Source organism: Eptatretus burgeri, chromosome 16 (genome assembly GCF_056783735.1).
Source record: "Eptatretus burgeri isolate ZD-2024b chromosome 16, Ebu_testis_v1, whole genome shotgun sequence".
Classification (NCBI taxonomy): Eukaryota; Metazoa; Chordata; class Myxini; order Myxiniformes; family Myxinidae; genus Eptatretus; species Eptatretus burgeri.
This window is the reverse complement of record NC_140976.1, coordinates 12,466,527-12,480,880: the sequence shown is the minus strand read 5'-3', so window position 1 is coordinate 12,480,880 and position 14,354 is coordinate 12,466,527. Positions and strand designations below refer to the sequence as shown.

At 45.8% G+C, this 14,354-nt stretch overlaps 1 protein-coding gene across 7 annotated transcripts in view; it reads right to left on the bottom strand.

The window, feature by feature from the left end:
* TPR (translocated promoter region, nuclear basket protein) overlaps positions 1-14,354 on the bottom strand; it is a 95,312-nt gene that overhangs the window by 12,704 nt on the left and 68,254 nt on the right. For 6 of the 7 annotated variants that reach the window (XM_085859480.1, XM_085859486.1, XM_085859481.1 and 3 more), the window contains exons 24-38: positions 11,750-11,902; positions 11,010-11,126; positions 10,722-10,925; positions 8,833-9,005; positions 8,432-8,579; positions 7,842-7,979; positions 7,630-7,761; positions 7,357-7,490; positions 7,057-7,225; positions 6,767-6,940; positions 6,244-6,421; positions 2,489-2,673; positions 1,608-1,678; positions 1,333-1,490; positions 739-1,191 (exon numbers count right to left, since the gene is read on the bottom strand). In XM_085859480.1, the coding sequence (XP_085715606.1) occupies positions 739-1,191; positions 1,333-1,490; positions 1,608-1,678; positions 2,489-2,673; positions 6,244-6,421; positions 6,767-6,940; positions 7,057-7,225; positions 7,357-7,490; positions 7,630-7,761; positions 7,842-7,979; positions 8,432-8,579; positions 8,833-9,005; positions 10,722-10,925; positions 11,010-11,126; positions 11,750-11,902 (2,587 nt within the window). The remainder of the gene's footprint in view (positions 1-738; positions 1,192-1,332; positions 1,491-1,607; positions 1,679-2,488; positions 2,674-6,243; positions 6,422-6,766; positions 6,941-7,056; positions 7,226-7,356; positions 7,491-7,629; positions 7,762-7,841; positions 7,980-8,431; positions 8,580-8,832; positions 9,006-10,721; positions 10,926-11,009; positions 11,127-11,749; positions 11,903-14,354) is intronic. The other variant, XM_085859482.1, reaches the window with a different exon arrangement.

Genomic DNA, 14,354 nt, shown 5'->3' with positions numbered 1-14,354 from the left:
TGTGTGTGTGTGTGTGTGTGTGTGTGTGTGTGTGTGTGTGTGTGTGTGTGTTTACAAAGCATAACATATTCTCTGACTACTCCCCCCCCCCAATCTCTATCTCTCTGGACGGTCGTTATGTCTGGAGGGTGGTTATCTCCATATGCGTCTGCACGGTGGTTATGGTTAGTCTCCAGACGTGTCCGCATGGGAGTTTGTTTCCGGGCGCTGTTTATGTCTGGACGGGAGTTTGTCTCCAGACGCGTATCGCCATATGTGTCTGGATGGTGGTTATATCCGGGTGGGGTTTGTCTCCGGACATGTCCAGATGGGAGTTTGTCTCCGGACGTGTCCGAGCAGTGTTTGGCTCTGGACTGTGTTTATCTCCGGACATGTCCAGGCAGTGTTTGTCTCTGGGAGGTATTTATAGGATGACCGGAAGAAAATGGATTTCAGACATTATGTTGTTTCCACCTTCATTGTTATTCTATGCAGAATCATTTTGATGAGAAGGTATGAATCATAACTGACGCTCCACCACACATCTGCCTTCCCATCCTCTCATCTCTCACTGCCTTCCCTTCCACAACCCCCCCACTTCTTCACTCTCCCTCCATCCTCGCTCCCCCCTCCATACTCTTTCCTCCTCCCTCCTCTCTCTTCCCCCCCACCCCCATCCCAGTGTTCCCGTCAGCGAAGCGACGGGTGGTATTTGTTCGCTCTGAATAAAAATAAACAAACAAATCTGACACAACTTACCAAAAACAACCCCAGAAGATCCTGGACGTTCCACATCTGTTCCGCTAATTGCTACTGCTGAGCCACCGTCACTCCCTGGAAGCAGTTGCATGGTGGACAAACCAGGCTGGACACTGGGGTCCAGTCCTGTGGCTTCAGTCGGTGGAAGCAAGGGGGGAGTTTGCTGAGTTGGCTGCACGAAAACCTTAACGAGAGTCGGAAGCTGCAGTGACAAAGTTGGGCCAGGTACAGATGAAGAAGAGGAAGATGTTGCTGCTGGTGACGGCAGAGGAGGAGGCAAGGAAGTTGAGACACTGGGACTCGGGCTTGGACCTCCCGATGAAGAGGGGCTTGGGGACGGAGCTGGTGCGGCCGAGATGGGAGGGGTCACAACCGGGCTGGTGGAGCGAACAACACCGCTGGCACTTCGAAGTACAGGGGATTGGTCAGGAGGAGGTTGGTCTGGTTGAAAGGCTGGATAAGGTTAATGGGGAGTGGAAAGAAAGAAGGGAAGAGTGCAAAACTGTAAAGGAAGAAAAAAAAAGTCTTTTCTCCTGTTCATAAGGAAAGCTCAATCCATTTTCCTTTCTCCTCAATTTTTAATTCATATCTCACCCTCAGGACTCTCCATTGGCATTACAGTAGCAGTGGGCGTGCCAGTTGAAGTCCCAGGAGTGATCATTGGTCGAATGCTAGCTCTGGGTGTGGCCTTTCCCCCAGTTCCTGGTCCCACAGTTGGTTTGATATTCATCATCGGAGGGTCTGCAGATGTGCTGATGAACATGGTGGGGGGGAAAAAAATGAAAAAGTGTTAATAATGCAAGTTTAACGTGAGAATGATATCAGTGGTTTATGAGGCAATCCATTAACAGACTACCAAAATGACTCACCCAGCCCTCTCCCCTGCTGAAGTTGGTTTGATTTGCCTTTGCTGGTCAGTGGTGCGAGAAGTCTCGGTAGCCTAGAAGTAAAGCAAGCAAATGAGGGGGTAAGGGAGAGGGGGTGGGGGGAGTGGAGAGCAAAAACAAAAATTCTACTTCAGCCAAAATCATGTCTCTACTGATCAATATTTTGTCAATAGTTCATCCTGTTCTCAGCTGGCAACTCCGCTTCATACCTTGCTGAGCTTGAAGTGGGAGAAACCAAGGCCTTCAAAATCCTTGGAATCTCCCACAATGAAGCCGAGTCTCTGGAAATAACTATCACAGACAAGTTGGTGGTCTCTGTCTTCCCCTGTTCCCTTTCTGGTCTTGCACACTGTGCCCTTTCCGTGGTCTGTACATCCCCCACCCCTCCCCCTCAGGTTTATGTTGGGACACAGTCTGCCAGTAACTCTCTTCTGGTGAAACTCCCAAAATACACATCTACTGCTCACCTCCACTTGTTCATTCCTCCTTTTTCCCTTCTGTGGAACCAACTTCCTTGGTCTCTTTTAATCTGATTCCTCCCTCCAAAATTTCAGGACAACTTCACCATCATCTTTGGTCACCCCCCATCCACAACAAATATCTATTCCATCTCAAGTAACCCTCCCCAAACCTACCTCTTTCCAAGTTTCCAGTTTATGACTATTAATCTTGTTCACGCCGAGCCCTCTTTCTTCCCAACATGACATTATTTCTTCAAGCTTCCCTCTATTTTGTTCCTGAACCCCAATGTTGGTGTGTTCACCCCTCCCACTCTCTTTTTGTTCCATTCCATGCTGTAGCTCATCCACAAGCCTACACATTGTCTACAAACAAAAAGGAAAAACAAAAGTCGAGACAGACACCTTAGATCCGTCTGGTGAGCCCTCTCGAGCTTTAAGTGAGGGCGCAGAGCGGAGTTCGTGCTCGAGACGGAGGTTCTGAGACCGCAAATTGGCCACGCGGGTCTGTGAGTCCTCCAGCTGATGCTGCAGTGCATTTGCTCGACCGCGCTGCTCCTCCACTTCTTGGGACAGCTGGTCACGTGCAGCTGTGTCACAAATTAGCATGATGACCTTTACATCAATAAATCAACAAACACTGCACCCAAACAAATGCTAGCTCACAAGGAACTTTGACACAGGAGGCCATTTGGCCCATCACCCTAACATTCATCTGTATACTCATATGCTTGTTTGTCTGTCTGTCCGTCCATCTGTGTGTGTGTGTGTGTGTGTGTAATTTTTTCACATTGCATGTGAAAATTCACATTTCATATTGCACATTTCACATTCACATTTTCACAATATGTGTGTAATTGCTTTTCACCCATTGGTTGGACAGCTGGCCTGACGCCACCCACAATTGCCTCTGAAAAATAATACAGCCACCATGTTGGTGATGTGCGAAGCCAAAGACATTTTTGGAGCTGTCATATTCATAATCACCATGCCGTCCCCTACAAGTTTTCCCTTCAGTGTAAAAAAACTGATAAAGGATCATCAAATATCGATACATTGGAGGTAACAGGCGTCACGGGTCTTGTGAAGGCCACAATATGTATCGGCCTCAGGCTTCAGGCCTCTGGTGATAGCTTATGGGAAAGTGCAATTGGAATCTGTCCGAGCTTTATAAACATGATGTATTACGTAATAACAAGTACAACCCTTGGCTTCGCTGATGGGAATATTAAGGCAGAGGAAGACAGAGGGAGGGGAGGGGAAAAAATGGAGGTGAGGAAGAGAGAGGAGGGATGGTGGAGAGGAGAGAGAGAGAGAGAGAGAGAGAGAGAGAGAGAGAGAGTGGGAAAGAGAGAGAGAGGGGTGAGGAGAGAGAGAGAGAGGGGTGAGGAGAGAGAGAGAGAGGGGTGAGGAGAGAGAGAGAGACGGGTGAGGAGAGAGAGAGAGAGGGGTGAGGAGAGGGAGAGAGGGGTGAGGAGAGAGAGAGAGAGTGAATGGTCGAGGTGAGGAGAGAGAGTGAATGGTCGAGGTGAGGAGAGAGAGAGAGAGTGAATGGTCGAGGTGAGGAGAGAGAGAGAGCGAATGGTCGAGGTGAGGAGAGAGAGAGAGGGGTGAGGAGAGAGAGAGAGGTGAGGAGAGAGAGAGGTGGGAGAGAGAGAGAGAGAGAGAGAGCGAATGGTCGAGGTGAGGAGAGAGAGAGAGCGAATGGTCGAGGTGAGGAGAGAGAGAGAGCGAATGGTCGAGGTGAGGAGAGAGAGAGAGCGAATGGTCGAGGTGAGGAGAGAGAGAGCGAATGGTCGAGGTGAGGAGAGAGAGAGAGAGAGAGAGAGAGAGAGAGAGAGAGAGAGAGAGAGAGAGAGAGAGAGAGAGAGAGAGAGAGAGAGAGAGAGAGAGAGAGAGAGAGAGAGAGAGAGAGAGAGAGAGAGAGAGAGAGAGAGAGAGAGGGTGAGAGAGAGAGAGAGAGAGAGAGAGAGAGGTGGGAGAGAGAGAGAGGTGGGAGAGAGAGAGAGAGAGAGAGAGAGAGAGAGAGGTGGGAGAGAGAGAGAGAGGTGGGAGAGAGAGAGAGAGAGAGGTGGGAGAGAGAGAGAGAGAGAGGTGGGAGAGAGAGAGAGAGGTGGGAGAGAGAGAGAGAGGTGGGAGAGAGAGAGAGAGGTGGGAGAGAGAGAGAGGTGGGAGAGAGAGAGAGGTGGGAGAGGTGGGAGAGGTGGGAGAGGTGAGAGAGGTGAGAGAGGAGAGGGAGGTGAGAGAGGTGAGAGAGGCGAGGGGTGGGGGAGAGGTGAGAGGGGTGAGAGAGGTGAGAGAGGTGAGAGAGGGAGAGTGGTGAGAGAGGTGAGAGAGGAGAGGGAGGGAGAGTGGTGAGAGAGGTGAGGGAGGGAGAGAGGTGAGAGAGGTGAGAGAGAGAGAGAGAGGTGAGAGAGAGTGAGAGAGAGAGAGAGAGAGAGAGAGAGAGAGAGAGAGAGAGAGAGAGAGAGAGAGAGAGAGAGAGAGAGAGAGAGAGAGAGAGAGAGAGAGGTGGGAGACTGATATTTATTAGTATGGATTAGTGCTGGCCCAATATCGGACTTGGTATTTGGCAATTATTCGGTACTCGACAACAGCCGATGGGGGTCCATGTGAGTACCGATTACCAATTACAGTACTGTACTGTGGACAACGCAAACACCTTGAGTAGCTTCCGCCCTTGATTTGGGCAAATTTCAATGAAGAAATGGAAAAAACAATAACATTGAGTTATAGACATTTCAAGACGTGTATAAACATTATTCTTTATAAACAGCTGCTAATCGTCATGTGACGGGTAGGAAAAATTTGGTTCTGTAATTTAGAAAACACGTTAATGCGGCAAACGGCTCGGAAATCGGGCATTATCGAAGTTATTTTGCTTTGAAACATACAAAGAGAAACATCACCATTCCAAAGCAAACTTTATTCCATTTACTTAATTTTTTTTAATGATTGCTCGGAACCCGGGGGACTCCCTGACCTGCATTTCGTATAAAACTTGCTTTTCACAAGACCAGACAATTATAATGTCTTCATTTGATGTAAACACTTAATTTGATGTCCGTCAATAGCTTATCGAATGAGCACACGGTCGCTCATCATTCGTATAAAGATGACAGGACACTCGATTGGAGAATGCACCAATTGATTAGAGAAGGGATTTAAAATGTATCGATTCACAGGTTCCAAATGAAGTTCCGCACGGATAAAGTACAGTACACAAAAAGGAGAACCACAAAGGCGTACCTTTAAATATCGTTCTTTAAAATGTGGAATTCAAGTGAAAAATCAGCGAAATTCAATTCCCAGAGAGAGCACACAAAATGTCAGTCAATGCCTTTCTCGGTCAAACCAACGTGGCGGAATTTGGAACACGATCTTTGATTCGACGTTGGAAGTTTTATAGGTACATTGATGGATTCATATTGATCATTTAAGAAGAAAGCAGATCGCACAAAAAGGTGAAAAAACAACTGCGTTCGTAATTGCTGAAAAAACAACAAAGGACCCCCTGTAGACTGTTATACCATGGCTTGCAAAAGCAGCTTCGTTCCATGAAAAGGTCACGACTATTTCCCTTTTTCATTTTGCGTGCCTCTCCCAAGCTCTTTTAAGAAACACAGCACAACTCGATGCTATCAAGTCCTTGAATCTGAGGTAACAAAATTCCATGCTATTCAAGGATTTCCATACCCCATACATAGCGTTACAATTGGCTACTACTTTCTATGGTGAAAAGTCCTCTTTCTCCTTATAGCCATTCATCAAAGCTGAATATAGCTCGCCCTGGAATGATCCAGTCACTCTTTGCTGAACCCTCTCGATAGCAGCTATGTTCTTCCTCAGATGATCGTACACCATAGATATGATCGATGCTGTCCCACCCCACTGCCGTATTTTTGGGAGCAACAAGAAGATATGGAATTTTAAGAGGGACATATTCATGTGACAACATCTATCCAACAAGTCTCTTTGCAGTATGCATTGCAAGAAATAAGCAGCTTTTGTAAAACTTGCATTGTGGCCCAGTGTTATAACCACGGATTTCCAAAAACCCAGTCACGTGGCCTTTGCCCTCTTCTAATATGACATCATGGGATGCAAAGCCCAAGGCCTGCTGCCAGTGCATTGAACCCATACTTTAAGAACCTACTCACTAGACAGCTGTGTGATCTTCTGTTTTGCTGAAAGTAGCAATTTCTTTGCCTTGTCCTCCTTCTCTCCCAGCTGTTGACGCAGTTGGTCTTCTGTGTCTGACCGTGCAAACACCTCAGCTCTGAGCTGCTCAGCAGTCTGCCTCTCTGCAGCAAGTTCAGCCTCCCTTGTTGACAGAGACTGCAATATCAAGACAGGTAAAACTTGAGCTCATTTTATAAGTAGAACAGACTGGTTTGTACCGACAGATTATTGGCCCTCCATGAAGGAGGCCACAATTGAACCAGATGGATATGTAACCAACAAAGTAAAATAAATGTAGTTTCTGGGACTCGCTCAGTTTTCAGCTGAAAATCCTTGTACTGCTGACCAGCTGGAGGTGAACCCATCACCCCTGAGATCCCAGTATAGCATTCTCATCACATGCAATGTGCATCAACTTGAGTAATGTTAATGTCATAAAAAGAAAATGCCTGCACCAGCGCATCTCTTATAAAAATGTTGGAAGAAAAAAACCCGACAAACCTGTTGGACAGCATCAAGATTGGTCTGCAGCTCTTGCAGCCGAACTCCTTCCTGTTGGCTCGTGGAATCAGAGGTCGTGGGTATAGGTGAAGGAGTTTCAGAGGTCACGAGGTTAGCCTGGGAGGAGACAGCTTGAGAGGGTCGGTCTGCAGCTGAAGCTTGGCTGGCAAGAAGCTGCACGCGAGAGGGCAGTGCACACAGTGAAGCTGAGTATTCATAAATGTTCGAAAAGAAAATCTGGAAGAAGAATAGCCAAAACAGGAAAGGTACACTTGAACAAGTCAACCAACCTGATCATATTGCAACTTCAGCTCTTCGTATTGCGCTTTGTATCTTCGGCCAATCTTCTTCACCTGATTTACCATACGACCCTTTTCAGCGACTTCATGCTGCAAAGCTTCCCGCTCTGTACGACTTGTCTCAGCTGTTGTCTGTGCCACTGCCTGTGTTGCGGAAAGTCTGAAAAGAGGGAACGAGGAGAGAGAGGGAGAATGAAGACTGAGAGGTAAAACAAAGCAAGTGCTTTACTGAGGTTGGAAGAAAGTGCTGTGATGTGGACCATAAAGGTCTAGCTGAAACAAATGTCCCACCGAGCATTCTCAGCCTTGAGTCTGGTAACATCCTCAACCAGCTGCTGCTGGCGCTGCCGAATGCTGTCACGTTCGCTTTGGAGGCGTTTCACCTCTTCCGCGTCTCCCGTTCGTACAGCCTGGTTGGCAAGCTGCTGGGATAGTGCCAAGGTCAGTGATAGGTGAGGACAATGAGAAATGTTCAGGAGTGGGTGTTCAAAGGCAGCAAGTAGGCACACATCATGCTGACTGAAGTAGGAACATGGAAAATAAACGTAAGGAAGTGGTGAAAACCTGGACTCTGTTCTTCCATCGTTTTATCTCATCTTCCGCAGTCCTCTTCTCAGCCTGCATCTGCCCATTTCTCTCACAAAGCTCCCGATTAGACTGCTGCAGAGGAGCTAACTCTCCTTCCAACCGTTCCGCCTGATGGAAGGGAAAACACAGTAAATGATGGGCCAACGGCAGTGTATGAAAGTAGTTCCCAAAGCAGGCCATATCCTTACCTTGACAGTTGCTTGCTTTAGCTTCTGGATGAGGCCTTCACGTTCCTCCCGCAAAAGATGGTTGGAATCTGTTACCACAGCCAGGGTCTCAAGTTTCCTCATCAAGTCCTCATGTTGGGCTTGGCTCTGCATCTCTTCCTGGTGCCCATAAAGAATAAGGTTTATTTTTGGGTCTTTACAACACCATTCGGTGAGGAATGCTTTGATCCATTACCGAACCCATAAAAGCCAATGGCAGAATACTTTAATAACTGATTTATTGTTTAAAGTTTCATGCAGTATTATCCATTTCAAAATAACCTTCAAACATTCGTATTTGAAACGACATCCACACTGTTGCTGATCGTTAGAATCCATGTACAACCGTGCCCTCCCGAGGGTTTCATTCAAACACAACAGAAAGGTGACCACACAGAAAGTGACAAAGCAATCATTTTCTCTGATCACATCATTCATTCCTTGTATGTTCAAAGATTGAAAAAGAGAATAACAAACAGAAAATAGATTTGCATAACATCCAAGTCTACATTCGACAAAATTTTTCATCTTCAACCAATCCGTTTTTAAAACCATTTTTTGCATTCAGTCACCTGAGTGGTCTCTCGTTCGGTAGAAAGAGCCGTACGCGTCACCACCAGCTCCTTCTCCACCTGCTCCAGTCTTTGCTGCACCCTCAGTGCCTCAGCCCTTGCCAGTTCCCCCCGTGCCTCCATAATATCCTTTTCTCTTCGCACAAACCTGAAGGCGAATGTGCGAGTTAGGGAAGGACAGATATGATGTGACAGGTGTAAACCAGTGTGATGTCTACTTTCATGCCTCCAGATTGGTGAACATTTGATAAAAAATAACAACGTTAATCGTCTTCAGTGATACCATGACAATATCGCTTAGGATGTTTTATCCAAATAATTTTCTTTATTTATATTTTCTATATTACCACTGGCATATTTCCCATTGAGAGCAACTCTGCAAAATTAGGTGCTTTAGATACTTTAGTATTTCGAGGAGCTGTTCTGGTGTCGTCGGGTCAGCAGCTGTGACTGGCACCCGTTCACTCTCCTGCAGGGAGATGAGTTGAGCTCCTAGTGACTCAAGCTGTGAGTGCAGGAGGGCATTCTGCTTCTCCAAATCATCAGTTCTTGCTGAGACTCGTTGGTTCTCTTCCTACACGGGAAAGTGACAGGATAAGTGGTCTGGATAGCAACAACACGCCCAGTGTGACCACTCCTCATTTTCATAAAGGCCAAGGTGAGCCAATGAAAAAAGCCAAGAATTCACAAGGTTTCAGAAAAGTGATGATAATAGAAAACCTATACGCCAAGAAAACCTATAGAAAACCAAGACGCCAAGGTGAACAAGGAATAGCCAAGATCTTGTGAAAAAAGCCAAGGAGTGGCTCAAATCACTGAACTCAAATCAAAGATGAGAAAAAAATAGCAATTCTAACAAAAAGAAGAAGATAACTGATGATAAAACTGGTCTCTAACCTACACCCATTGGTTTAACAAATGAGACATAATTTGACATCGCAACGTTGACCGATATGCCTCCGCCCACATTAAGTCTTTGCTTTCTCCAACTTTGACCTAAAAGCTCAAGACTATTTGACCTCAATATCTAATCTGTACATATGCATGATGGTACATCTACTGAGTTTAGTTAAAATCCCATAGCCAATGGTATCGCATTAACAGGAGTTTAAATGTGACCCCTGACCCTCATCCCATCACAAGTTAGAGGTAACATTTTTACCTGACATGAACTCTGACCTGTGAACTTTTGATGCTAAAATCTAATCAGTTTATCTTTGCATCATAATGTCTACTCATATCAAGTTTGGTCAAAATCCCATCACTGGTTCACAAGTTATCGGAGTAACAGGATTTTACCAAACATGATCTCTGACCTTTGACCCTTGACCGAAACATCTAATCAGTTCATATTCACATCATTAAACAAAGCTGTGCCAAGTTTGATTTAAATCCCTTCAGCTGTTCTCAAGTATCACATTTTTACCTGACACAACCTTTGACCTCTTGATGCCAAAACCGAATCAGTTCATCTTTGTATCATAATATATACTTATACCATGTTTGATCAAAACCTCATCACTGGTTCACAAGTTAACGTAGTACCCGGGCTGTATTTCTCTCCAGACAGCTTGACTCTGGACGTGTCTGGGTGGTGTTTACGTCCAGACGGGAGTTTGTCTCTGGACGTGTCTGGGCGGTATTTACAGTATGACCGGTACAAAATGGATTTCAGACATTATTTTGTTTCCATCTCCACTGTTATTCTATACAGAAGCATTTTCATGAGACAGTATGAATGGTAATTAATGCTCCACCACACGTCTACCTTCCCCTCCTCTCATTGCCTTCCCTTCCCTCCCCCCTCCTTCCTCCCCCCCCCCCTCAGTATTCCTGTCAGTGACTGGTGGTATTTGCTAGCAATATATACTTATATCGAGTTTGGTCAAAATCCCATCACCGGTTCACAAGTTACCGTATTAACACAATTTTTACCAAATGTAACCTCTGACCTCTTCACCCCATAATCAAATCAGTTCATCTTTACATCATTATACATACTTGTACCACGTTTGCTTTGGATCCCTTCAGTCGTTCTTAAGTTATTGTGGAAACGAAAACCTATCACGAACGCATGGACGGACAGCCGGATGAACAACACAAAACCATAATGCCTCCGGCGACTTAGTCAGCAGAATTTTGACTCAAACACTTGAACAGTGAAAAAATAAAAAATATATACTGTAGCTTGAATGCTCCTTGAGGTGCAGGATGTGAAGTAACACCCATAACCTTGAAAAGCTAAATCATCTGAAGAGCAATCAAAATATGTCCAACAACTTATATTCACCTTAAGAATCCTTTCCTGAGTGGTCCAGGCTGAAGAATGCGCTTCCATTTTGATCTGTATGCTTTCAACCTCACCAGCTGTCTTATGTGCGGCCTCTCCAGCCTGGGCCAGCTGGGCACGAGCAGCCGACAAGGCCTCGACATCAGCTGCATGCAGAATTAGTTCACGTTGATAACGTTCCTGTGCCTCGGTTGCTTCCTTTGCCTGAGAAATGAAGGGTTGAAAGAATTAATGAACAAACCAGGAGAGAAAGGAAAATAAAAATGCATACCTGATTGACCGTCATACCTGTTGCTGGCATTCCTCTTGAGCAGCTCGCTCTAGACTGGTTGCCTGCGTTGATGACTCAAATGCTTCCTCCAGCTGCTGGCGCAGCGAGTCAGCTGAGGTTCGTAGAGAAGATATCTAAAAATAAATAAACAAACAAACAAGCAGTCATAGATTGGTACTTACGAAATCGGCAACTTGACCTCTGACCTTGTCTAATAAAAGCTGTCTCGAGAGAAGGTAGCGACGCAAACCAGAAGTTTCTACGATGATTCTGTACCAAACCATCAAAAAATTGAATGTTTGACCTCAGTGACCTTGACCTTTGACCGATTTTGACCAAAATCAAATCAGTGCTAGCCATCACCCTCCTGAATCACGTGGTGTAATTTGACATTGGTAGCTTCTTCCATTCTCGAGTTCTGTACCAAACCATCAAAAATCGAATATGTGACCTCACTGTGACCTTGACCTTTGACTGATTTTGACCAAAATCAAATCAGCGCTAGCCATCACCCTCCTGAATCACGTGGTGTAATTTGACATTGGTAGCTTCTTCCGTTCTCGGGTTATCGTGCCTTCAAACACACAGAGTCCGGAAGTGATCAATATAGATTTCGTAAGTAATAAATTAAGGTGCGATTCAATAACCAGTGAGAAGAGTAATGGCATTAAAGTAATGATTTTTGAAAAAGAGTCAATGCAATGATCGTTTTTGAAACAATTGGAAAGTGAGAAAAACAAGGGGTAGTTTAATATACAGTGTTCTGTGCTTCCTGCTGCTCAATCCGTCGCTCCTCCACCATTGCTTCTTTTTCCTTATCTGCATCACTCAAAGCTTGCTGCAGCCGTTTGGCCATCTCGTGCATCTCTTCGGTGGCTCGCTCCAGTGCTTTCCTGGTAGCCTCGCTGGCCTGGACAGGACACACCACATAAAATTATGAGCATTAGGAGCACCCGCCCCTTAAGGGAGGGGGTTCATGTTGTTATCCTTATGAATATTAATACCAAGTCGGCCCAACTTCGGTGGAGAATTTAAAGTGGTGATATTTTCACAAATTTCAGCACAAACAACACCAGAGGGCACTATTTCCATCACATACATGCACACATATGCCATAGCGCCATTATATAATTGCAGAGTGCCCATCCTATGAGCAATCTTGTTCAGAGCATGCAATGCGTTCTTCTGACACATCCCTTTATTGGGGCAGTGTATAAGAAACAGACCACTGCGTCAATCATTCCAGAAAACAAAAATAACCCAGGTTATGAACCAAGATGCAAAAACATGCGTACTGCTTTTCAACAATTGGTTGAAACAAACAAAAATTCAGGAAGCACACCTTCACAGTATCCTGTGTAATCCCTGAAAGTGAACTTTCCAACTGAGATTTCTCCCAACGGCAAATTCTCCCTTCTGGACTTTGTGATGACAAACTTCCCTGCAAATGTCTCCTGCTCTTCCTCTGCTCCAATTGGTTCATCTGATCATATTGTGATGTTTGTGTGGTAGATGGAAGAATTTCATAGTCAAGGTAGGATTGTGTAGTGTAGCATGGTCCGCAGAAGAGGAGACATCTCGATGTACATTAAGTGGAGAAAACTGTCAGCTTAAGATTATGTCACCACATGGGGGAGAGTTGTGGTCGTGGTGGTAGCGCTGTGTAAATTAGGTTGGGTTTGAGGCTAATTTCTCCCAGCATATGGGTGCCTCCTGTGACCTTTTCCGACGTTTTTGCATTTAGAAAGACGGCTATAAAAAAAAAGGACGCTTTAACAACAACAACCAACATGCCACACCCCGAGGCTGGGATTGGTCGGTGTGATGTGAGAGAAGAGGGCATGATCAGACAGCAGATAGTTGGATGAGGTACATGGTGGAGATGGAAGGGTCTTGCTCCCTGGCTTCTCCTTGACATGCTGAAGAAGGCTGCATGATTCTCGTGTTCGTGCTGGGTGAATTTGCCCACGTGCTAGAGCAAGATGCTAGGCATTACTGTTCGGCTGAGTCGTGAAATAGACAGAGACACACACACACAGAGACGGAGAGACAGAGACGGAGAGAGGGAGAGAGATACAGAGAGAGACAGAGAGAAAGAAAGAGTGAAACAGACAGACAGAGAGACAGAGACATACAGAGGAGCGCGTCTCAGCAATAACTCGGCATTATCCCATTGTGTGTTCGAGGAGGAAGTGGCGAGCGGACCTGGTGTTAAGAGAGGAGGCGAGATCGGCATATTCATTTGTGAGAAACTGCTGCATGGCGGTTAGTGAGCCCTGGTGTTGAATACCGCCACACAAATTACCTCGTGTACGTTTCCCACGCAGAGAGCGGCTTGGCGCCATTTTGGATGGAGTTTCCTGCGCAGAACGACGCGGTTCTATTGCCAAGCTCATAAAAGATCATCTTTGGACACCCAGCGAAATGCCGGAATAAAGGGAGGATTTTATTTCATTTTATCTTTCCCCCTTGTCCGTTTCTGTATCAGTGTGGAGGCGTCTCAAAATTAGCTGCAGGTTACCTTACGTTACATTACCACATGCTTTGATTTATGTTCATTAAACCCATATTTATTAAATTTGCTTGTGTCTGTATTTGTCGTGGGTTCGAGTATAAACCCTTGTGCTTCCGTCCTCGTGAATGCCTCTGGTACGTGCTTCGCCGCCCTCCTTCCCACGTATGCTATAATCTCCAAGGTGGAACCGTTTGACTATTCGCCCAAGTCGGTATAAACCACCCGTCCACGACAATTGCGTCGGGGTAATCGACTTAACCCTCTGGACACGTGTTCACCTCCAAGGAAGCACAATATGCTTGTGAGAGTCAACATTTCTCTGGCTGGTCTCAGAGAGCTGCCTCAACGTTGGCGAGTTTGGCAGTTCACTCAGGAAGATTGCCAGGGACTGCAAGCAACCCTCTCACTTCAGGACTGGTCTCCAATTTCTACTGCCCCTGATGTTAACAAAGCCTGGGAATTCTTACACAGAATTCTGCTCTCTCTCATGCACAGATTTATCCCATGCCGTCTTCAGGTGTCACACCCTTCCTCCCACCCATGGTAAACTGAATCCTGTGGTGAGGCAGTTGCTCTGAAACAACTTGTCTTCTCTTCACGGTCTCTGTGCTCTTTTCACTCTCTCATTTGCCATAGGTCATCTTCCATCTGCTTGGCCATCCAACAATATCACTGCATTACAAAAAAGATGCAAAAACGGATCCCCTCAATTACAGACCTATCACCTTACTTCCAATCATCAGCAAGGTCATGGAATCAATCATCACATTTGATGTGAAAACCTTCATTTTCTCCAACAGTCTCATCTCAGATCACCAATATGAATTCACACCAGGTCACTCCAACT